We start from the raw sequence: 26,235 nt of genomic DNA, 5'->3' as shown, positions 1-26,235 counted from the left end.
TCCTTTTTAAGATCGCTTGGTAGATGAAAAATCATTACGGGCAGACGTGGCACTACTATTATTACGGTTGCCCAGCATGTTTCATTACTGAAGTCATTTTTAAAAAATTAACCCTAAGTGCTCTAAAAATCCACGTTCAGACCGCAATCTGTGATGTCTCATGGGCACCCAGGTAGGAGTTATGGTCTGAATAAGGAGAGCTTGACCAACACATTCCCAAGACACAGCTCACCGTGCCCTATCTCCCCAGCTTCCGTTTTGCTGAGCCAATGAGTTAAGCCAGATCCACACACACTTCAGAGCAAACTCACAGCTTGAATCACACATCCAAATGATCTCAGTCACATCAGGCTTATGTAAGGAAGGCCTTAGCATGCTGAAGTGGGTATATTGAAATTCTTAGTAGGGACTGGCTTTCTAGAAGAGTAGTTAATAAACATCTTCCAAAGCGATGATAATATAATAAATAACAGGCAAGAGCCTTTTCCAGACAGCCTGGCACAGGGGTTTAGAATTAAACAGCACATGCACAATTCCTAGGAGCTGTGAACTCAAGCCCGTGTCAGAAACGTGAAGAAGCTCTGAAGTTAGGTTACGACACAGCCTTCAAGCAGAAAAGGTGTTTTATTTTGCAGAAAATAATCTGAGTATGTATTTTACCCTCTCAACAGATGGGTGTGATTTCTCTACCTGTCCTCTCAGCTACTTCACCCACCCAACACTGCATAACAAACTCTTAATCCTCTTTTTAATATAACCAATTTTCTTTGAAATACATGCAGTACAGAAAACTCGCAGGCCACACACTGACCTACAAGAAAAGAATAAAAACACTGAGGAGGTTCTGACTCATCAAGCCTTATCCATTCTCTGCTGAAATAAAGCTCAGCTGCCTGAAAAGAAACGTGTAATCATGTAAGAGAAGATTGTGAATAAACTTCCTGAGAGTTTTGCATTAAAATGTTGTTTTTTTACCAGAAGGAGGGGAAAAATATTTTTATTAGAATATACAGACATTTATCAAGCATGATGCCTGAAAGGACAGGATAGAGTTTCTGAAGAAGCTGAGAGGAGGTTCTCCCAACAAGCTACTGGCCAAAGATGCAGCTTCCCAGAAAGGGGGGCAAGTGGGAACTTTGTTCCCATCCCTGCTCTGTCAATCTCCTACAACACTGCAACAACGAGATCTCTAGCTATCAGATTCCTCATTTTTCCCTGTTGACACCCCTCAAAAAAAAAAAAAAAAAGATGTTCTATAATGGCCATCCTTTCTAGTGCAGAACAGTAACATTTTTCAGATCTCAAAATAAAAATCAGAACAGGAAAGCCGTTTTGCATCTAGTTGTAATCACAATTACAATTAGTGTAACTGTTGTAGGTGACTGTTTCTGACTTCTCCTAAACCTTGAACATTTAACTTCGTACTTTAATAAGGACCTTTTAACATAGTTTTCATGTGCTAACATTAAACATTGTACTAAATAACTGCAATGTTTAATATAGGCACTATGTTAGGAGAAAATTTTGACCAAGATTATTTTGTCTGTCTACCTAATTTCATTCATCTTTTCATTTCTCACCTCTGGATTCAAAAGAAAATTCAGGTGAACCTTTTTTCCAGGTTGGATTTTAGCTACATCAAAGTGAACAGTCAAAAGCTGGTCATCTGGTGTCAAAGTATCTTCATCACAGACTGTCAGCTCCAGGATGTTCTGAGGAGAGAGGCAGAGAAGGACATAAATGCCCTACTTGGGGACTAGAGATTCTGGAGGGAAGGCATGAAATGCTCCTGCAATGGTGCAGAGCCCGGCTGGCTGCAACAAGGCTTCATTCAGCTGTGCAGCCCCTGCAGCTCAGACTGCAAACTCGGGGAGCAACCCTAGAGAGGTAAATCATCAGATTTGCCAATGAACAAGAGCTCAAAATAAAGGTAGCGAAAGTGATGCGCATGATGGCAGCATGCACTGGAAAGAGTAGAGACTACACATATTGCTCATCGACACCTTTTTGGAGTCAAAATTTCTATCTTGAAAAATGTCAGCATATCAGCTGAAAGTAACAACAGAGGGCAAACTCAGCCCTTTACAAATGGAAGGTAAAGCACGTCAGCTTAAACTCTTTTACCAAGATTTAAATTGCAGTGATTTTCCTTGTATTTCCTCTGGGCTCAGGTTACTCACAGCAGCCTGAAGAGACACTGCACTATTAAGCCATAAGCCACTGACTCCATGTCTAGATCTTGCTACTCACACTCTGCCTGATAATCTATTTCTGCTAACCTTACAAACATTAACTTTACAAAAAAAAAAAAAAAAAAAAACACTGCTCTGGGACAGAAAGAAAAAAGCTCTCAACTTTATTCCAAACGATCTAAAACACTTCTAAGCTTACACTTCTTTGAAGCACTGGAAGGGCATGATTCTATTATAAATCTACGTCAGATGTAAGGTTTGATTTCTTGCAGCCTATTAGGCTTCTGAAAACGTGCCAGTTTAGTGATGGAATAGTTGGTATTAAAAATATTTTTTAAACCGTATTAAGGTATGTTACCTCTTATAATTCACAACAGCTTCACTGTGTGTGTGTGAAGCGGGTATTACAAGCTCACAGCAACACAGAGTGAAAATGCCTTCAGGATTGCTCATAAGAAAATATCACTAATCCTTTAAAAAGTTTATAAGACCTCCTACTCAATTCTTGGGGTCCAATCCCTGAAAGATGACAAAGACCAGTCAGGGCAGCAGAGAATCCATATCAAGGTTTGTATGCTTACTTACTGCTAGGAAACACAGTCATTCCTATGTGTTGCAAATCTCTCATGTTCTCTGTGACATCTACTAAAAACATCCTTCCAAGTCCATAGAAATACCTTAAGTTCAATACTTAAATCCTAGTACTGCTCATACCTCAAGATGTCTACATTGAGCTTTCTACCAGCTCACTTCCAAAAATACCTAACTATTCTCCTCAGCAACCACTCAGGAAAAATCCAATTTTCTATGTCTACTTTCTGTGCTTTTGGGGGCATGGAAAAGTGACAGGTTGGGTTGCACATGAAAGGGAGGAGTGGATACTGTAGGAATAAAAGTCAGGAGTTACTTTGGTAATGTGTAACTGAGGATTGTGCTGGGTGAGGCTGTGGGAGATAAGAGGTAGTGCAGCAGCCATGACAGACTTCATGTTGGGAAGAGGGCTAAATAGGATTCACAGAGAGGAAAAATGGAAGCACTAATGCTTCCAGAGAGCATTAGTGCTCGGGGACTTGGTGTCTCAAGTGTCTGACATCAGTATGACCCCGTCAATATACGCCTGCAGTGTGCAGCTGGTGCCAGAGACACACAGCAGGTAAAGATAGCCCCTTTAGAAAGTCTCAGCTCATGAACACAGGTGTGGATCTTACCTTCACCTCACTTTGTATCATGAAGTGGAAAGTTTCGTTCCAGACAGGGTTTCTGCAGTTGGATACAGTTCTTGTCCGGGCTTCCTGGTGTGAAGCTGTGGGCAGCCACAGCTTCACATAACAATCAGTTTGGCTCACTGTGTTAAAAAAAAAAAAAAAAAAAAAAAAAAAAGATGCATAATTGCTACAGTAGTACTATTTTTTATCATCTTTTACTCAGTCAGGTGAAGAAAAATATCCTCTGAGCAGTCCTAAATACTTCGTTAGACCCAAAGGAAAACATTCTGTGTTTATAGCAATTTAACTGTGTATAAATTTATGTCAATTTCAAACAAAAGCCTATTCTAAACTACTAATACTATTTGGTAACAAACAAAAATCAGTTTTAGCAATACAAAGTGTACTGGCTCTTCTGATTATTTTTTTTTTTAAATACAATTTTCAAGTACTTGCCAAGTTCCAATCAAATACATATATGACTTCATACCCTGAAACTTCACTCTTCAAAAAATGAAGAATATTTTTTGGGGTCTTTTAGACCTGTTTCTAATTATAATGGACAAGACATCCACAGCCAAATAGCAATGAAGAGACGAACACAGCACTACCAAGTACAGCTACTGATCTTTCCTATATTTCCAAGTCCCCCCTTCTGAATGAAAATTGGCAACTTGTGGACAAAGGGTCATCAAAGAGTCAGGGAATGGAAAATATCAGAGAGCAGTCAGTGAAGGGAAGGATTACTTCTTTCCTGACATAGAATTTGTTCTTTTCTATTTTCTAAATAATTTTGAGTGTAAATGATGATGAAAACAGATATAACTTCATCAGTCAAAAAACAGACACTGTGGTAATCCAAGCAGGTGTACAAGAGCATTAAGGTCACCAGTAGTGACTCCCATGATAACATATACACATGCCACCGGTGATACTTACACAGGTCTGCTTTGCGGAGATTTCGCATACATATAATTTTTACAGTAAGCCAACACAAGTGAGGTATTTCTGGCTGCGAAACAATGAGAAAAATAATTATTAGCAAAGAACTCAGACGTAATGAACTCAACCTCTCCTACAGCATAGCAAAGGAGACACCTAGAAAATAAGTAATTATAGGCCATTCTCATATATTAATGTAGTGAATAAATGTTGTCTTTTTAACTATTTGCAAAAATTTCTGAGCGTAAATTCTTTCTTGTGATTAGACACCATATAAAAATAGATTCCAGCTTTGTTTACTCACCTTATGTGTTTTTTTCTTTCTTGTTTGCTTGTTTTGTTTGTTTCAGCTTTGTTTTTTAAAGGTTCAGGTTTTAAAGTTTAATTTTAATGCAGAGTAGTAAGAAATATCACAAGATAGTTTTCACAAAGACAACATTACATAATCGCTCCTATATAATCCAGCTACTTCCAAACTATAGGGTTTGCTTCTCTGCTTTCAGGCTGACTAAGCACAACAGATTACAACAGAGCATTTTCCAATGTGTTTGCCTGGGTACCATGGGATGCCCTCCTTCCTCAGGCAGGGACTCCAGCCCATGTGCCACATAACATTATTGCAGAACAGTACAGATACACTCCTTTTTATAATGCCCCAGTCAAAATATCACTGCTACCAGCCAATCTGGCTGCATGATACCTAACACTACAATTATTATAGCAAAATACACCATCCTTAAAAACACATAAACAAATAAAAGATATAGAGAATGGTTCTAGAAATGAACAGCCCAGTATGGGATTCCAGAGCTCTTCCAGTTACATCAGGAGGAAGAAGGCTGAAATCAGAGGCTTGGGTAAGCATTCTTCCATTTCACATGAAGGTCCAGCTCCCTATAAAGTAGCTCTAATGTTTCAGTGTATTGGCGTATAACAACATATTCACATCCAATAGCACAGGGCTCTACAGGGCAACGGCTTGAAGGCTGCACAGCCCTATCCATTTTTAGTCTTCTCCCTCCCACTCTCCATCACAGCTACATACAACACTATACTTGGTTACAGGAAAAACAAGACAATCCTGAAGAACATCAGAAATAAAATGCTGCATACAGAAGCAGTAGCTCCATTAAAATGAAAGGAATAATTAAATCTTCAAAGCATCATGACTTCTAATAAATTGCTTCCTTAGGACCTCCTTGTATACCTCTCATTTTGATGTACTAGTCTCTTGACAGGAACAGATTAACCACCTAAAAAAGTAAGTCAACTTCCTAGATGCTACTTACAGCCCACTGGAAAATTCTCAGCCCAATATTTTTGTCTCACAAAGTATGATTCAACCAAAACTAGCAGGTTTGGAAGAAACCCATCAACCTCAGCAGAATTTTTGGCAGCCATGTTTCTAAAGTGGATGTGAAGAAAATGGCAGGAGTTGGTGATCAGAAATTCTGAAAACTCAAATTTTCATCCTAGATACAGAGGATTCATTTTTAATCCTCAGTTTTAGTAGTGTACGTAAAAAGAAGTTTAGAGAAAGCTTATTCATGAGACAGCTGAAGGACTAAAAGAAATAAATACACAAACAAAAGCAATTATTATTCTGTAGTACTAGCTGGTAGCGAGGTCACTGCTCTCCCAGATCTAGCAAGCAGCTAGTTTCATAATTTTACATTGAGTACAGCAAAGAAGCAGATGCAGGAAAATCCCCACCTCTCCCTCAAAAATGTTTTTTCCCATAATTATTTTATAGCTGTCATTTAAACCAGCCATAACTCAGAAAAGGGAATAATTTGTTACATACTCAGAATGCACCTCATTCAAGTACCTTCCAACACCTTTTATTATTTCAAATTCATAAAAGCTAGGGATCAGAATTATTTTCAGCAGCAGACAATGAATAATGCATTCTATCTGTCAATCCATCTCCATAGAGCAAAAGAAAAATTATCTGAAGAAAGCCTTGGGTGTTACGAAGTATGCCTAACGTCACATTGTGGTGTCACAGTAAAGTCAAGACTAAAATCTAGCTCTCCCGGTTCCTTGCCCAGCATCTAAACCACGAGTTCATCATCTTCTTCACCTTCCCAACCCCCAAGTCATAGTAAACATTTTCCACTCTAGAGAGCACAGTCACAGAAGAAATAACTATTCTCTTAACTAACTGTTAAAAAATAACACCTCTCATAATAACAGTCAAGCTCAAGGAAAGACAGGAGCTGCTGATGGAAGACTCCGTGTATTAGAGCCATTGTTCATACCCTGCAGCCCAGAGGTTGTCCTCTGTACAGTACCTCATCTTCAGCACTGCACGGTCTTCCATGATTCCTCTTCTTGATTCCAATTTTCCTGTGTGGATTTACTCGGATGAATTGATCCTGGGGATGAGGAAACAAGAGGGGCCAGTGATGAAACCCACCAGTCAACGACTCCTGGTTTTCAGTTTCTACTAAGATTCACCAGGGCAATAGCACAGGGGTTTGTCTTTTCTCCTCCTCACGATGACATCTCCATCTGACCAGTGATATCTATTTAGTTACTCTAGTAAATCTGCCAACTACAAACTTATTTGACATTTAAGGACCAAAATAAACCAAACACTTGCTTTTCATCAATCTCAACTAAAATAGCCAAACAGAACCTCCCACCCCACTGCTGATTTTCTCTTACCAAAGGTGAATAGGCTGATGAACCCATTAGTAGCTCTACTTCTTAAAATGCAAAGCTATAATGGTCCAGTCTGTATGCCTCACAGCTGGCAGGTGGTTCCTGGAACACACTATTCTCCAGCCAGCTGAGGCAGGGAAGAAGAGCTGTATAGATTGACTCATAGCTCCACCTCCCACTGATTTCAGAAGTACAAATTATGCACTAGTTCTTTGCCACAAGGATTTCTTTCACCGCTGCAGTGATTTAGGGGAAAGGAAGACACAGGTCAAACATTTCATCTTTGTATAGTCCCAAAATAAAATAGCTCTTCATTGCTCTAAGGTTTGAATAACCATACACAGAAGGGTATGCTGGGCTAGTTGCAACCCTCACAGACTAGAGAAGACCAAAGAGAACATTGCATCTACTGTCATCTACTGAGATGTTCTCTAATCCTAAAATCCATATCTGTTTTTTGGCAGCATTAAGTGAACCGATCTGAACTTCTAAACAGCAGCATTCCAACTCTACCTTGGCCAGGAATATAACTGCAAGGGTTTTGCCAAGATCTCTACCAATCACAGCTACAAAATGAATTCTCATTTCTCATGTGCGGTGGCAAATAAAGAAAACAGTTTAGAGCCTTTCTCCTCTCTTACTTCTGTAACATAAGGGATGTTATTGGGTGAGCAGAACCAGAAGGAACTTTTGTTATTGAAATATATTTCTTAGTGAACACAATGCTTTCAATTAAATTATGTTAGAAACACATAATTACATGGCATTTTTTCAAAATATTTAAACATTCATGTTTAAATTGTCATCTGATTTCCTTTTCATACTAGAATAGTTTGACATTATTTTGTTACAGCACTTAATTCATAGTAACAAGAGTACCTAGCACTATCACTAAAATATGACAGAAGCCACCTATTGCATTAAGCATTTTTAAAATCACTAAATTACTATTATTGAATAATAACAAACTGCAATTGAAATAAAAGTTTGTTTGCCTTTGTTTTTTGACATTCCCAAGTTTCCTAAATCAGACAGAAAAGTACTTTTTGACGCAGCAGGACTTACAGAAATTAAAAAAAAAAATCTGACTTGCAACCATTTCTAACGCAAGTGTCTTATTCTAACCATCCTGTAAAGGAGAGCTGCCTTAGGACAAAGACTCAAACAATAATAACGATTAGTCTTCTCTTTCATAGGCTCAGGCATTGAACAAAAAATTTTCTGCCTTAGGGTGTGCTATCATTTATGCAAAGAAGTGTGATGAGTTCTCACCCACAGTTTTTGTTTGGTTCCTGGACTTTTTTTTTTTTTTGTGGCACAATCTTTTTACAACAGAGAGCTAATTCATTTTGATTATATAATAATACTTTTGAAGTAACACTCATTGATTTAAAGGAAAAGATTCAGCTAGTGCCGTTACAAGAGGTTGAACACAACAGTCAATGCATCACTTAGCTCAGACTCTGAAGTCATTTTATGGCTCATTTTGATGACAGCGGGTTCTCTCTAGTTCTTCAAGATCAAAAGTTACCCATACAATTAATATCTCCTGTCCTTTCGCAATCTCCATATTTATGCCTTGTGTGGACTTGATAAATTAAATTAAGCAATATCAACTATTCAAGCAATGATGGGCAGATGTAGCCCAGCAATGGTACAAGATTTCTTGAGGAGCACTGTGTATCATGAATAGTAGTGCAGGTGAGTCAGAAGGCACATGAGGAAAGACAAGATAGTATTTCACCAATACCATTATAACAACAGAAGTCTTCAGCAGTACTAGTTGCATGGCAATATGAGGACTGAAGTTGCACATGTACCTAAACTGGGTCACATACTTACAGCACAAGTGCCTGGGGTGGCAAAGGAGCAGACTATTTGCAGTAGGGTCAGCAGAGGATCAACAGCCTCTAGGGAGGCAGCTGTGAGAGCTGTCAACTCCCAGTTGCCACCAAGATCCCAGATGAATTTTGACACAGGCTCAGAATTACCTTCCTCATACAGAAGTCTGAGACTGATAATCAGTGGTATTTCCAAATTTTCACAGAGTTTCTACATCTAGTATGAGGCAAAGGGGAAAAACAAGCCTTGGAAGACTGCTACCTTCTGACGGGAAGGTGCTGTTGATTACAAGCTAAAGAGACCTCTTCGTCTGAGATCTGTCCCACCAAAGCACAAACAAAGTCCCACAGGGTACAACTTTATTTCTGAACATACTAATTGTTTTGTTCTTTACTCCGAAGCAAAATCGGCTGGGCAATTACTCTAAAAATCAGACTTCATTTACCTGACCCAAATAGAACAGCCCCAAACTGAATCAGTCATAATCCCCTGTTGAACTCAATTATGACAAAATCCCAAGTGACGGTGATTGAAATCAACAAGACATTAGGTCTTTAAACAGATGCTCTGAAAACTGTATGTTTGTGTTTGGGAAAGATGAGGAACAAGAGACATCAAACAGCATTTCTTGCTTTGATAAATACAGACAATACCACAAGAAACATCTTTGCTGTGTAACAATCTAACAAGTAACTTGTTAGACTTAACATTGTCTGTTGCACTTAAATTGCACAATTGTGTTAATATCCTTTTAGAATTAAGGTTTTGTTCTAACACATGATTCAGTAGAAAAAAAAACATACATTGCTGATTTGGGCCTTATTTGCAAATTTGTTGGTTCATTTTCCTCAGATTATTTCATAAGTACTTCAGTACAATTAGAAGTGAGCTGACACAAGTGGCAATGCTAATAGATACACAAGTTGCCTTGTATTGTTGCTGAGGAGACAGCTCCTGAGGACTGAATTGCTCAGGAGCACCTTCCTCAAAAAACACTCCTAGAGTCACCGCATTCACCCCTCAGGGAATGCTAACTCACAGCACCCAGGATCTTCAGCTCAGACACACAGCTGAGATCAGAAAATAGCATCTGTTTATCTCTAATGCATAGAAGACAGGGTGGACCCACGCTAAGGGCTCTAAAGTGGAATCTACACAACCAGTCAAGTGTGCAGTTGGGCATGTGGACTAACAGCCTCAGGGCCATGGGATTAATCACTCTAAGACAAGAGAAAAAAAGATCCCAGAACATCTTCAGTGCATGTTCTTTTTTGACACTCACTTTTATTACTTGATTACAGTATGTATTGAGTATGAATTTCTAATTGCAGCTAAATCACCATCACTAGTTACAGGAAATAAACAGGCTAAAACATTCTCTGGTAGTGCAGAGAAAAGCTGAAACTTTCAACTCTCTTTAGTGACTATGATAATCATCCTGACACCACTCTGACACAATAGTTAGTTACCTATAGCTAGAAGCTTGCTTTCCTCACCCTACCTGCACCCCCCCACACCTCTTGGTTTTTTTTGTTGGTTGTGGTGGTGGTTTGTTTTTTGTTTTTAATTTTGGAAAAAATCTGTGCACAGGCAGCTAGTAGACATGTAGCAACCATGAAGTATTAAAAAAAAAAACACCTAGCAATGACCTTGTCAATTATTTTATTCAAACACTTATTTATGCATGGATTTGATTTAAGACCAGTTGAGATCTTCTGTCATCTGACTCCGCTAGCAAGACTATGAGTCTAGCAGCCATATTCAAGCAGGCCTACCACTGGAACTCCACCATGCATATAAAGCAAGTGTCAGAACTTCTCAAGCAGAAAGAATAAGGGCTTAAAAGATTTAGGCTGCTATAGATAAATCCCAGAAAAAAAAAAAAAGCTTACAGCAAAGCCTAGTCTAGGATCTATGTGTTTGTTGCTCTTGTCTGACTAACAAATTATACAGTGAAGTGACACATTGACATAATTGTAATAAACTGTGGTGGGTTGACCCCAGCCAGCAGCTAAGCACCTACACAGCCACCTACTCACCCTTTCTCCCCCATCTAGTGGGACAGATGAGAGAACACGAAGAGCAAATGTAAGCAAATTCAGAGCTTGAAATAAAATAAGTTTAGTAAGTGAAGGAAAGAGGAAAAGAAACAAATGATGCAAAAGCAATCACTCACTAATTCCTATAAGCAGATTGATGCCCCGTCAGTCTCAGAGCAACAGCTACCTTGGTAAACAACCTCACTGCCTTCTTCCTTTACCTCAGTTTTTATCACTCACCATGACCCTGTATAGTATGGAATACTCCTCTGGCCAGCTTGGGCTAGCAGTACAGGCTGTGATCCCTCACAAATTTTTGTATTCCCCTAGCCTGGTCAGTAGGAATGGGTAGAATGACAGGAAAAAAAACAAACAAACAAACAAAAAAAAAAACACCAAAACATGCAAGCACTGTTCAGCAATAGCCAAAACACTGCTGTATTATCAACACTGTTTTAGTCACATATTCAAAACACAGCTTTTCTTCATAACAGCCTGTATGGTACTAGCTCCACTACTGCCAGACACAGTACATAAACACAGACATTTGCTTAAACTGGGAAGACAGGAACTTGACCTGTTTTCAGGAAACAGCTGTTTGCCAATGTTAACATGGTAGTCCCTACAAGTTGTGTCATACTCTATCAAAAGAACGAATATCAACAGAATGAAAGATGAGCGGTAATTGTTCTCAGCATTAAATACCATCCAGGCCTTCTTCACCCTAAACCAAAGACAAACGTCAATAGTGAAGACCATCTTTACTTGACACACTTTGTTTGGTTACCCATTTGACTTGAGATGCTCTTGAGCACTGAACACCTAACTTCCCCAGGTGATAACAATTAGAGTAATCCAGATAAGGCCCATGCAAAATGTCTAATGAAAAGACAGCTGTTCTGGAGGAATAATCATCCATAAAATTCAGGCCTGATATCCAACACTAGACTTTTTTATATAATGTATAGCAAAATACAGTTTTCAATTGGATAAGTTTTTATTCACTTCTGGAGTGAAATTATATATTACACACACAAATCCTTCTGTTTTAGTGTCAGACTGAAGTAAATACATCAGACAGGAAAGACTCAAGTTTTCTGAGTACTGACTTCAGTTTATTACATCTCTTCCAGGCAAAAGCCATGCAAAAGGCTTAGAGAATCTGATCTGTTATTGTGGACAGTGCAGTTACTTGTAAGTATTTTGTCTGAACCATCCTTAGAGTAAGTCACATTCATCTAATTATACAGAGAGCAGCAGCTAGTGAGAGGTATCATTTCTTCCACCCCCTTCTGCCCATACAGAACTCTGATCCACTCCTACAAAAGGAAGAAAAACTGTCCTATTAGCAAAGTTTTAGACTTCTAAGCGGTACATAGCTGGCATCAGTTTTACAGCACCTCTGCTTGTGACAGTTAGACAGTGGCTCAAAATATCTGTCCACTATGCATCCATTTTTTGAGAAGAATAACCTCAAAAACTGCGCTTATGGAATAAGCAAAAGGACAAGATGATACTCACTCTTCTTTCCTTCCTCTTTCTCAGGAGCACTGGATGACAGGTACTGATGAAACATACAGCATCAACGAGGTATAGTTTGTCTTCTGACAGTAGAGTTGCCAGTCAGTCACCAGCATAATACTCAGAATTGTTCTTCATTGTGCAAGGGAATAAAAAAATTCTCCATCATAGACCTTTATCCCATCCTAACAGGGTTCCTCAGAGAAAAAGAGAGGCTTTGATTTGTTATAGCAATTTAGCTTTTACCAGAGTGGAATAGGTACCACAAAAGAAGGACTTAAGGAAAATTTATGTAAACTAAAGTAGTCCTGCAACTCTCCCTTGAGGGGTGGAGGGAGGGGGAGGTGGGGGAAACAAAAGCCATAAAGAGTTTCCAAAATGCTAGAGTTCTTCCCGTGATTCCACTAAGCAATAATTAGTTTTTAGTATATTCATAATTTCCTAAGGGATCATAACAGATCATGACGTTTTGCACTTTCTATGTAAATTATAGAATGGTGCATTAGACTGAAGAGTGGACCTGATTTCAAAAGTTCCCATCTTCTTCATTTGTTAAGGGATTATCATACTTCAGCCTCAGTTCATCCAGAATTTGCCTAATGAAGTCAGTGTGAAAGAGCCCCATACCAAAAATAATAATAATAATAATCAGTTATGCAAACATCCTCTCTTATATCCCTAAACAATTTAAGCTTTACAGAACTGAAGGAGAACACATAAAAAATAAATGGTTGCATCACATGCTCTGGACAAGCAGAACTGTCCGACCTCCAAACAAAAAGCAGTATCTCGGGGATAGTGTTGAGAGATAGGTGTAGTTACAGCTGCTGTAATCTCCTATGAAAGAGTGCCACCTAAGGGCTGATTGTAAGGAGAGAAAGCGCACAACACCAGGAACAGAAACAAAAGGCCTCAGAAATCCCACTGAATTAGCTATATCATCAACCACGTAGTTTCATGATCATTGGTCAGAAAATAATAACAAATAATAATAATGACAATAAATAATATTTTCCTACTGTAGCTAATTGGTAGCTAATCTTGTAGCTAATTGGTTAAGGTACCTTAACAGAGGATTCACCAGTATTTCGGAAGACTGTGAAAGCATACTGCAATGTTTTCCTACGGGGGTTGTTGCGAGGAAGGGAATCACTAATAAAAATCTCAATCCTCTATTCAGCTATTTCCACAGGACTTACAAGAATTTGTCGTTAATAAATAAGACCAATTCAGTTAGGATCAGCCACAGGTTAAAAAATGTTCCAGGAGAATATGCATGCCCACAGAACATGATCACGTAAGACTTGATGCTTTACAAAAGAATCAGTAAAAAGAATTACCATTTCTTATGAATTTTTTTCAGCTTAATCCTATTCATATTTGTAAGTGAAACAGGGGCCACATAATAAGGCCTCATAATATTAGCACAACACAGCTTGGGGATTTTCCATTGACCTCTGAGTCAAGGTTAATTATATAAAGCAAGGGGCAAAAATCAAATATAAAGGTTAAAGACAAATAAGTGTACAGTTATTGACATCAGAAAGTACGCTAAGCATATATACTTTTGTGCCACTCTGAGCAGAGGAGGATCCATAACTACTTTTGACTTCCTACACTGCTTATGGGTATTTGCAAGTATTTTCAAACATGCCGTTAGTAATTAATCCCTAAGATGTAGACCCTGAACATATAGGTTGAATTTCCTACTGAAGAGACTTGTCACAGATATGTATTAAAAACCTTATAAAGAGTAAAATAGCATGGATTATGAATTATCTTTCCAGTATTTGGATAAAGTTTATATACAAATAGATTCAGTTTATCTACTGATAGATTCAGCAAAGAGAGAGAAACCTGAATTAGCTAACAATTCACCAATAGCTAATGTAGTAAAATACAGCAAGATGTATTCCACAAGAGTTCTAACGTGGAGTTGTATCTATGAGAACCTGAACATACATATGAGCAGACATACATCCATGTGCTAATAGGAATATATTAGATAACAATCATTGGAAGTGTTTGCATACATTGCCATTTCCTTTCATTTTCCTCATTCATATTGCGAAACACATGGCTTCAAATAGTTTCTACTAGTAACATTAAAATTCTCAAGTGTTCCTGCAGTGTACACCAACATGAAAAATATTTTCAAGAACAATTGGCAAAAGATGACTAAAGGATACAGGTGCAGTCCTGTTTAGCTCTCTGGCACAACTCCTTCCAGTAACATATCAAATGCTCATGTATTTCCAGGTATGACCCAGACCTTTCTGGGACCAGGTGGCATCCTGACATAGTACTAAAGACACTCAGTGTTAGTGAAGTAATTACTTCTGAAAGGTAAATGTCATATAGCCAAATATCTTCCATGCCTTCTCTCTACTTACATTTTAAGTATTCTGTATAATTTATCTTATTTCCACTGGTTCTTGGTCTGAAAAGTGGCTGAAAGTCATGAAGGAAGAATGACAACATGAGGACCACTTCAGTGACAAGAGCTGTGGAATGAGTAAGTCTCAGGAAAAAGGAGACCAAAGAGAAAAAGAACAAAAAACAATTCCCTTCAAGCAGACTGCTCACAACTGAAATTCTTTGTAACTAAGAAAACAGTTTGTTTTCCAAAGAGTTTTTCTGATATGATATGGCTCTTGGCAACTGAGTTTTAGCATGCTCAAATTACCCACCTCAAAACTTCCTTTCATTTTTGTCACTGTGAAAATCTCCATCATTCACCTTGTTACCAAGGCCTGCAGAAAGTTGGGCATCTGGTACTTTTCTGCAGCCTTTCTCCACAGCTACTCTCCACAGCAACTCTTACAAGTTGCTAAGAATTTCATTCATGTTTTTATCTCACATCTTGGAATCTGTGACTTCTTCATTTCCTATTCTGTCATATGAAATTTTGTTCCATTCATAAACAAGAGCATATCTGCAAATTAGCACTCTCCTTGTCCCCCCATTTTTTTTGCCGTCATCACCCTTTGATGCACTTCCATGTGTTTTTGTCTCATCACTTACAGCACTAGAAATGTGTTTGCAGTTTTAGTCCATCAAAGTTTTAATTTTCTTTTGACACTTGAGCATGTGTCAATTCTTCAGACTCATCTTGATTAAAAAAAAAAAGTCTGAGCAGAAGTTCCCTGTTCTCCTTCAGTATAAGCAGCATCACCAACATCCTGGTATCACCTTCCCCTAGTTCTTTTCCTAGTAAATCCACTTATCTCCAACTGTTTTATTACCAACATTAATATCAAGTAAGCTGTTCCTCAACACTACATCCTGTAATTTTCCAAGTTACATATTCCTTTCCGTTTCCCTAATGTAGACCTCACTTCGAGCTCCTGAAGGGTACTGTGGATTCGACACGGCAGGGATTTCCGCATGTAATGCCAGTACATCTGTAGTGTTACTCTGTCAATAGTGACATAAATGCTGCTGATAATTTCATAGCATCCTACAAATGTGGTTGCCTTAACGCAAATAATTACATTTCCCATGGTTTTATTTCAATCTTAACAGCTTATCATGTGGAAACAGAAGGGTTACTGGTACAAGCGATACAGTTCAGTTGGTTTAACTTCTTGAGCCCTAAGAGCTGTCCACAAAATGATATCATTGTTCTAGTCCCACACAAATTACCAGGATTGCCACCACTGTTACCTGTTTCTAAAGAAGGAAATGTCTCAGAATGAGCTAACAAACTGCCTCACCATGTAAAAGAGCTTTTGGAAGGTAGAAGAGTTGGCTATGGAGGGGATCTCAAATATAATGAAGTAAAAAAATAAGAATTCATGATTAGAGACTGAAAGTGTGCATTCTATCAGGGTAAAAAATTACCGGAGCAAAAATTATCTCAAAGAAATTTTCCATGAGTAATTTGTATTTAGAAAACCTGTTTTTGAGGCAGACTGAGAAGTTAATCAGGGATGATCTTACCTTAATCTGGCAACAGTTCAACCAGAATACTTTTCCTTGATTTTTTTTATTGCTATTTCTTCCTGACACGTTGCTTTAATGCTACTACTGCCGCATTTTAAATGAACCTATGGTGTGATATTTTCCTTAAAGCATCACATACTTCTCTATGCAGATTTCAGCAATGGATCCACAGTAAAGACCAAGGTGAAATTCACAGATAAAACATGCTTAAACTTGCTGTGCTTCACAATAGAGTAATGAACACAGCTGTCTAAATGCCATTTTATAGAACTCCTCATTACAAAACACAGGCTAACTTCTGCAGACGAAGCATTCAAGAAGCACTTGTAAAATACAGCCTCAGATACTCTGAAGCTATTCTCCAGCCAAGCTTCCCATTTCCAAATCTCTTTTCAATTTCCCTAATTTCCTGGCAGCAACAAAATTACCTGGTGAGTTGGAAAATAATCTTAACAGGAGGGGATCTCCATTTCTATATAGTGTCAGCTTGTGTCCAAATGGTGGAATGCTAAAGGAGAAAGATTTCCACACCTTACATTTAAAATTCGTTAACTAACCCTGACAATGACATAATGTCACAGTAGTACAACTGTTGCACTGGAGTTTAGGTTTACATACAGTCAGCCCCTTTACAATGGGATCACATAAAAACACTGGAGATAGAAAAAAATATATTGCTAAGGTGCAGAATCTATCCAATCTACATCACTCTAATCCATTGGGGTTATGTAACGATATTTTTTGTTTGTTATGAAGCTTTAGGCTGCATGTAAAAATTTCATTACTTACTAATGATATTGCAGGACTTTAAAGAGAGAGAGAGAGAGGGAGAGAGAGAGAGGGAGGGAGAGAGAGAGGGATCTGAATATTAATCCATCATTTTCTGAAGAGCTTTCATTCTCCTCCGAGTTATCACACCTAGTTAGTCAAGCTTTGCAGCTCTATGCGCTTACCCTCCAGGTAAACTCAGCCTGGTATTTACATGAAAACTCGTGGATGAAACCATACGAGGCAACCACGTGGGTATGAATCAGTCTCTGTAGAATTCTCAACATGATTTCTGATTTGTAGGACACTACATAACTCTTAGTAGAGCTGAGCTGACTTGAATGCCATGGTCAGCAACCCAATAACCAGTTCACCAAGAAAACAAACAAAAAAAAAACCAACAGCACACACCAACAGCACTGCTGAGCTTAACTGCAATCATGGGTAAATGTACAACAGTCAAAACCACAAGCATGACTACACACACAAGAACCTACAGCAGGGAAGACGGCATACACTACCAAGAAATTTTGCTTTCAGGAAAATACACTTGTCTCCAACTATTGTTCTCTAGCAACGAGATTTTAAATGAATTCCCATGTTTTTCTTTGTCTTTCACTGTAAATCTGCAGCTACTGCTGTCTCAAGAAGGGGTGCTTGTACAAATCTACAAAGTCTACACTTAAGCAACAGAAGCTTTCCCTGCTCTTTCCTGTATTGCTAACCCTGATTCCAATTGATATATTTGGCCCTGAAGTTTAAAGATCCTTCTGTCAGAGATGGCTCATCTCAGAGAGGTTTGCTGAGACAGTTGCAGGAAATAGCATAGTAGTAATATCATTTAATGGCATGTGCAGTAAATATAGCAGCCTACTATAGCAACAGTTTAATGAAGTTACTGTTCCTGTACTTCAAGGTCTTGTGTTATAACACGGTAAGATTATAAACGTAACCAGTGCTGCTGTGTGGAAGAGCAGTGGAGGGACATTGCAATGTAAAAGAGCACTCTCTCTTTAATGCGTTTAAAAAAAAATTGATTATTATGAAAGAGCATGTATATACCTGCGTGTCAACGCAGAAGCACAGACCGTATAATCCAATCAGTCTGAGGATGAAATCTCACTCTCAGGACACAATAAAGAAAACACCCCAAGAGGAGTGTAGAGCAGCCAGCAGTGTGGGGCTGAGGCTTCTTTGACAGCCCGAGCCAGGCAGCTGCAGCGGCAGCTCAGTGCTGACACTGCTGACACTTAACTCATGATGTAGACCAAGGACAAGGCGAGAAGGTATCTTGAAGCACTTGCACAGATACCTCCCCTCGTGTATCAGCTGCCTAACCATTCTTGACTTAGAACTCCATATCCTCTCTGCAGTTGTTTCAGAAGTCACTTTTTCTCTGTGCCTTCAGTTCTGCATGCTCACAGCTAACTAGCCCCATGCAGTGTTACCCTGACACAATCACAGAGCCATGGGACCTGCCATGCCACCTGGCACACAATTTGCTGGGGCATGGGGCTGCAGGGAGTGTAGTGTAGCTGTGCTCTTTGGGACCTTTCCTCATTTGTAAAACATGGATAAGAGTATCTCACTAGCAAGCAGTAGTATTAAGAGAAAAAACACATTTCTGATTGTATTTTGTGATTGGATACTGTCATAACAGAGCCCACAAAGCCAAGTTGGGTAAACATTTATTAGGACATGTAAGGACTGTCCAAAGAAATCCCATGCTCTATATATACTAATGTGGGGCGTTTCAAATTAGATTATTCCTTTTGCTCTTTCCCCACCCTTTGGAAACTCATTACCCTAGAAATGGCTGCCAAGCCTTCTTTTTCTGCAAATCCTAACATATGGTTTCCTGCAGAATAAGCAGTAGTTCACTACTCCACCCTACTTTAAGTACTAACTTCCTGCCATGTTTTGCAAGCTGTTACTTCTTGCAAGTACATTAAACTACTTTGGTGTGTTGCCCTGTGTTCATTTAAAAGCTTATCAGTTGTACACAGACCATTCACTCTGAATGTTTATGAAGAACCAGAATAGCTCATGTTTTCCTGCTGTAAATAAAACAGTGCTGTAAAATAAATAAATAAATAAATAAATAAAATTAAATAGTTACTTAGGACCCAGATTCTCCACTTCCTTTAATGTCTTCAGATGATTCCCATAGCACAGCTGGTACCCCTTTTGAAAACTGTATGACAATGAAAAATCTCATCTCTACTTGCCCTGCAGCTCCCACAACTGACTCTGTCCTGCTCACAGAAACCTTTTGTCTTTAAGAAAAAATGAGCTGCACCAACCTCTACAACAGTCTTACCATATGAATTAAAATAAATCAATTATTTTTTCAATACTATTCAATATTAGTATTGCTGCAGAACCAGCATCTGTTGTATATGGCCCTACTAAATGCTACATACAAAATACAGTTTTTGCATTTCAAATTTTATGAGTTCTTTTGGACAGCATGAGACAGAGAAGATGAAGGAAAAGAAAAATCAAAATGAGAGCCCAGGTAGCACTCTTGGGTTAACAGTTGGTAAGAGCAATTCCAGTCCTCTGCATTTTCCCTACAGTATAATATGAATTTTTTTAAAATTATTTCACAGGATTAATCTAAAGATAAGGTTGCTTAAGTCATCCAAGTTCCCTTCACCAACAACAGAGCTGATAAAATATTTGTATTTTTTTCCCCTCCATTACCCAGCAATCTTCTAGTGTGCATCTATGTTCATATATAATTCATTTAATTGTGAAGTACAGACATTTTACTATGATATGCTTTTCAGGAAAGACTAAATTCATAACAAGTGTTTCAGTGGACACTGCTTTATACCAACAGATGACTGAAAGGGATGCATGGGTTATGAAATCCACCAGGTGTAGACAACGACAAAATAATTACATGGTGTTACAGGAACTTCCCTTTCTCTAAATGACTACAAAGTAGGACCACAAAACAATTTCTAGAGCCTCATAATAAATTTTGTCTGTCAAAAATCAAAAAGTGCAATTACAGCAGAGCAGAGATTAGATCAAGGACACCACTCATATTCTACATCCAGGCAAGAGGGAGAAATTTAGCAAGTAAAATTCTGTGTTCTGAAGTTGTTCATGCCTTGCAGTCATAGGTCAGCAACCAAAACACTATACATGGTGAGAAATTCGCTTTTGAAGACCAATATGATAAACTTTCAAGCAGTTAATTTTGGCAAATAAGCAAGTGTTTGATACATGGGGGAAAAAACAGTGTGGCTAGTTTGGGTTATCTGTCAGGAGGTGTATATGATCAGTTACGTGCACCCTGTCTCAATACAATGAAGTCTCCTTGGAATAAAACTAGTATATGAGAAAGACAAAATAGCCTGCAGGCCAGTTTTGTACACATCTTGTTTCTGGACTAACATGCAGCCTGCATGTGTACCTGCTCTTACAAATGAACAGTAAGAACGAACACTTAGACACTTAAGAGTTCTTCAGACAAAACAGGAGCCTATGGCTCCTTTCCCCTTAAGCACTCCTTTGTAAGAGAGCTCTAACAGCTCAAGCAAGAAAAACCTTACCTGCTTCCTGTTTCTCCTGAATGTTCCTCTGACTTGGGATGCAAGGCTGATCTCTCCTTAGTAATGGGCTTGAATTTAAATGCCAGAACAGAAGGCTCATTACTTCTACAGGACAAGAGGCACTTTTAACAAGACTGAAGAACATATGAAGGGCTGTGTGCACAGACTAGTCTATAGATAAGTCTTCTACCATAACATGGAGTTTCAAAAGAGGTGGCTACTTACATGCCTGTTTAACAAACTAAATTGAACTATTAAGGCCCCATATCTTGTTCAAACAGAAAAGCACTGCTACTATAGACAAAATTGCCAAGAAATTGTGCCTTAAAAGACTCCCCTGTATGTGTCCAGCAAATTTGAGTGGACCAAGTTTTGCAAAACATTCCCTTTTCACATCTATACACTGCTATCCAAATACCCACACCGTGGAATCATCTCCTATTAGGAGAGAACCTCAAAAGCAAGAAACAAGTAATCAAACCATGCAGTTCATTTCAGATTCACATCAGAAGAAAAAACAACACAGGAGGAACACAGGAAACTCCCATCTAGCTATAAATTCAAAAGCAATGGCAGCAGGATGAAAGGCAGCTGAGTCAAGAACACTTGAAAATCCTGCATGGGAAGGAAAATAAACAATGCATCACTAAACATGTATGGAAGATGTCAGATTCCTACAAAGCAGGTAGCTTTTTGGCACCAATGATAAATAAAAAAGGGTAACATTAAATTGCTGTTTCTCGTATTTCAGCTTGAAGAAGTACTAAGGACATAAAGGATATGTCCTTCCAGATATCAAGGAAGTTTAAACACCCAAAGTCACTGTCTGGAATGTATATAAAAAATAAACTCCCCACCCTTTTTTTTAAAAAAAAAAAAAAAAAACACTTCCTCAAAGAGAAGCTTTATAATGAAGAGATGAGTTTCTACTGCTGTGCGGCACCAGCCTGAAATGAAGTTGCTAAGTTACATTCCCACCTCAGTTATAAATGAAGTAGTAAGTGAAGCTGTACAGTACAGTGTTGACATTTTGCTTCCCTCTTATTAGAATAAGGACTATTAGAATAATAATATTGAGCGTTAATAAGAAAAACTGTGAAAAACTTTAACAGAATTAATATTTATTAGAAGAGGAACACATTTCAAAAAAGAAATCAAGAACCTTATCTGTTCATACAACTATACATCATTTCAGAAAATGTTCCTCTCTCCAATTTTCAAATAAACAATCAGTACATCCAGTTCAATATAAAAGCCACAAAACTAAACAATACTTCTTTGTGAGGCTTTTGTATTAGGTATGTTCCAACTGCAAAATTCAGTCCTTTCCTCTGACCTTTCTGCAAAGTGAGGTAAATTCCAAACCACAGCACAGCAGCATCTGACATTATTTATTAACATTTATAAGGTCTTCCTACCTCAAACATCAATGTTCCGATAACATGGAAACACACAAATTAATTCCTTGAAAAAAGGTCTGTCTGAATTGCAAGCCCAAGGTTTAAAATAAAAAATCTATTTCAGATTCCTCCAAAGAGTCTTCTTTCCTCTTATGCAGAAAGACAAAGATTAAACTTGTAGCATTTATTTATTTTGAAATTTCATCAGCTTGTGATGATCAAACTACAGGAAGAAGCAGCACAATCACATGATGTGTCTTCAATTCTTAAATATATAAAAAAAGAACTACTATTTCCTCAAAAAAACATGTTTACCAAGCTAAGTTACTCTGCATTGAACTTTTGGGACACTGAAGGCCATTACTAATTCTTGAGACAGGTAAGAAGGAAATACCAGATATCTTAAAAGTCATGAATAGCAAAAATGGTTAACAGCTACTAACTGTTCAGTCTTATAAATATATGGGCAACCGCCAGTAGCAAGTTGAAAGCAAAAGGACATTTTCTCTCTCAGTGCATGGTTACAATCCATTGAATTCTATGCCAGATGAGGTAAATGGTAAAACCTCATGGAGGTTCAAAAAGCAAGACAGATAAAGACATGGAAGAAATCAGCATTTCTTCATAACTACCAGCATCTTTGACAAGAGATTCTTTATCCACGAATCAGTGGAGTTTGTGAGATTATCTCCAGATGCTCGCACTCTTTGCATAGTTCTCTCTAGTCATCAGCTGCCGTTAGATGAGATACCGGGCTAAATAATTTCCTCCTTTTCCACAGTCACACACAACCCTCTTTTTTCTATTTGACATAACAGTACAACACCGATGTTACTATCTCTTGGGTTTTTCTACGAACATCTGATTTCTTGAATGGATTTTCAATGTCACATGCGTTATTCCCTTTCCAAGACGACAGTTTCCAGCTATCAGTTTTCAGCTTTCAGGCTTGAACCACATGGCTTTGGTACACTGCAGCCTGCCTTTATCCTCACTTATGGAAGCTACTCATGTATTGGACATATTGATGACATTCTTCCGCTTTCTCCTTTGCAGAGCCAAGTTCAGGGTTTTGAAGAGAGTGTCCTTGTTGTTCAGAACATTGTAGCGATTCACTTCCACTAATCTGTGGAAATCATATGGCTCAAGGGTGAAATTTAGTGTACGGTAAGGAGAATCTTTTGTCTCAATGACAAAATCACCAAAGGATTTCTCATCTTCTGACTCGCGTTTAATGCCTGCAGGAAGAACATACATATATTTCTTAAAACGTCTCAGCAGTGGCAGACTCATTTTAGTTGCATTCTGCAAGGAGGCTATCACAGGTAACTCTGTTGAACCTCAAATCTTTCTCCAGAGCTCTTCCTCAGGCATTTCAGCTCCTTCAGGACACAAAGTGCTTGGAAACTGAAGACAAAGCATTATTACCTCTTCTACCTCCACTAGACTCCAAAACACAGGATTAAAACACATTTTCATTATGATAAATTTTTTAACACGTCCATAACAGCCATGTTTCCAATAGGTAATATAAAGCTCAATTCTTCCTGGAAGTGCTATTAACTAGATACTAAAAGATACTAATACCCTGAGTTCAACTAACCTCAAGAGGATAGTATAATTGTTTAAAATATGGCAACTAGTGTTTTTTAGCACCCTAACACTGAAATCTAAACACTAATATTGAAAGCTCAATATTAAAGTCATTTGCTAAAAACACTTTTGCTTCTTGGTACTACAGAAAGAACAGTCTTGAACCCTAGTCAGGCCTACCAATTTCAATATCCTCATCTTTGTGAGGTAATGCAGTGAGAGCCTGGCAATAGTCGTAGTATTAATACAGAAAGCATTAACAGGGTAATTTATGTTTCCCTTGTCTGGTCAGTCCTGCATATTCTTCTCTCCATATTCCAAAGTTTTTCTCAGGATGCTGCTCTCTCCCAGTAAGGGAGAAATACGGCATGGAATTTTGTTTGTCTCTACCTAAAAGTATAGCTCTAGGCTTCATTCCAGCACTCTTGCTTGACAAACAGGGATAGACCTTATGGTCTATATTAATCACATTAACTGAAACAGGGATTGTTTTCCTTAATCATTTGACCGTTACACTGCAAAGACACAAGACGCTTAGCACTGTTATATGATCTGATGTACAGACTGGTCCACAACACTTTGCTACTTATTGGCTCATTCATATCCAATAAACCAACTTATTATTTAATCTGATTTATAGTGCTTTCCTGTATTTAGGGTAATTAGAATAACAATATCAGACATCAGGACAGACTGATCAGAAAGAAGCAAAAGCATTACCCATTTTGATTCTTTATGCCCTTTAGGTGGTTTTATTGTTTGCTTTTTGTTCCTGTTTTTTGTTCCTGTTTTTTAATTGCCAGCCTCTTCTCTGACTCTCCCTTCCAAAAATCTGGTGGAAGTTGATCCTGCCTTAAATGAATGTAACAGTTTAATAATTTATAGGTAAATACTAAGGAGAGTGAAAGTAGGAACACTGAACCCTTACCCGGAGCTTTGTATTTCCGGAAGGTGTCATTCACTAATGGGAAATGGAGCACAATGGGAGCCTTTGGATTATTGTTATCCACAAACATGTAGCACTCCTTTGGCTTCTTTTCATCTTCATCAGTCAATTTGATTTTTGGAAAAGGAATCTCCCGCTCCTCACAGTATTTCTGAGCCAACTCTAAAACCTGTTGTCAAAGAACAAAAGTCATTTTGATAGAATACCAGCCATACCTCTAAGATTGCCTGACTACAATACTCAAAAGAAGAGAGATTCTATCAGAAAAAAAAAATCCAAACAACTAAAAATTCATCTTCCAGATTGGATGAAGCAATTTCCCTGGCTGGTGATACAGAAGAAAGAAGAGTAAAACTAGGAACTGCTACTAAACATCAACAGTTTGCAACTAAAACCCTTTTTATGTTTTATTACTCTATATCTATACCTTGAGTTTTCTGCACTTTAAAATAAACACTAGTATATACAGGACATAACTTGCTTGCATGAAAAAAGTCACCAATAGCCTCTTTTTCATCAGAAGTATATAATTATGTAACAAAGATCTTACAAGCTAAGCAAATATTCTTATTTTAGGTAATATGACATACTTAGGCTTTTGAATCAAATCTTATTAGTTATCACTTCCTATCTCCTCATCTGATCTGCTGCCATCGTAGATATCATTCTGTGCTCTTATCCTCATGTAATAATGCTCAGCGATGTCTCGCACCTCAAACGGAGCTTCCCAGGAAAAATTGAACGACAAAATAACATCCACATCTCTCTCTGGCTGAAGTACCAATGGAAAGGGAGAGTTGATAGAAAAGCCACCATCCACTAAATACAAGCTCTCTTCCATGGGGGTCAACTGGTTAGGAAACGCATCCAGATGAGTGCCTGGAAGACATTCCAAGTAACTATAATGCTTCATTACACACCCCTGGGTACAAGCAACAAACAAAGTTTATGCTGGGGTTATACGAAAAAAGACATTCCAACACACATATTGAACTGAGAATGGCCTATAACATCTGATAAGGAGCTTGCCTCATATGAGCGAAGACAAATAGTGGATCAACTTTTTCCTATAGCATAAGAAGAGGTAAATTCTCTCACTTCAATGGAATAAAATCTGTCTGGACATGGCCCGTTACAGAACATGAACACACTACCCTATACCCCAGATATATACAGGTTCATTCACCTTTCCAAACCACAAATTTCTTGACTTTAACATAATCTTTATGAAGATACAATCCCTGCATGAAGTTGAAGGTCTCTCCACACGTGACCCGGGACTTGAAGAAATCCTGGAAAATTTGCAACAAGGGGCCCCCAGGTATAACCAAGCGAGTCTTCAGTCGTGTTGGATCTCGGAAATGAGATCTTCGACAGTCATCTACAGAAACCACAAAAGGGTGCAGAACAAATAGACAATGCTCATCCAGCTTCATCATTTCAATCAGACTTTTTTCTACAATGTTTAATCGGTTGTCTGAACACTGATTTTGTCCTCTAATTAAAAAATATTGTAATGAAATTTAAATAAGCTGCCATTTCCATGGTTGGATATTTACCTGCCCTATTTAAAAGGGATTATTCAAATCATTGTCCCTTTTCATCTCAA

At 38.2% G+C, this 26,235-nt stretch overlaps 1 protein-coding gene across 1 annotated transcript in view; it reads right to left on the bottom strand.

Annotated features, from left to right (window-relative positions):
• PLA2G4F (phospholipase A2 group IVF) overlaps nt 1-26,235 on the bottom strand; it is a 67,339-nt gene that overhangs the window by 16,986 nt on the left and 24,118 nt on the right. Inside the window, exons 18-27 of the mRNA XM_083840264.1 lie at nt 25,813-26,007; nt 25,339-25,505; nt 24,609-24,795; nt 23,099-23,325; nt 22,416-22,488; nt 20,688-20,743; nt 6,634-6,717; nt 4,337-4,409; nt 3,401-3,537; nt 1,581-1,712 (exon numbers count right to left, since the gene is read on the bottom strand). Coding sequence (XP_083696390.1) covers nt 1,581-1,712; nt 3,401-3,537; nt 4,337-4,409; nt 6,634-6,717; nt 20,688-20,743; nt 22,416-22,488; nt 23,099-23,325; nt 24,609-24,795; nt 25,339-25,505; nt 25,813-26,007 — 1,331 coding nt within the window. The remainder of the gene's footprint in view (nt 1-1,580; nt 1,713-3,400; nt 3,538-4,336; nt 4,410-6,633; nt 6,718-20,687; nt 20,744-22,415; nt 22,489-23,098; nt 23,326-24,608; nt 24,796-25,338; nt 25,506-25,812; nt 26,008-26,235) is intronic.

The sequence above is a fragment of the Anser anser genome (genome assembly GCF_964211835.1).
Source record: "Anser anser genome assembly, chromosome: 5".
NCBI classification, from domain to species: Eukaryota; Metazoa; Chordata; class Aves; order Anseriformes; family Anatidae; genus Anser; species Anser anser.
This window is presented reverse-complemented; position numbering and strand designations above follow the sequence as displayed.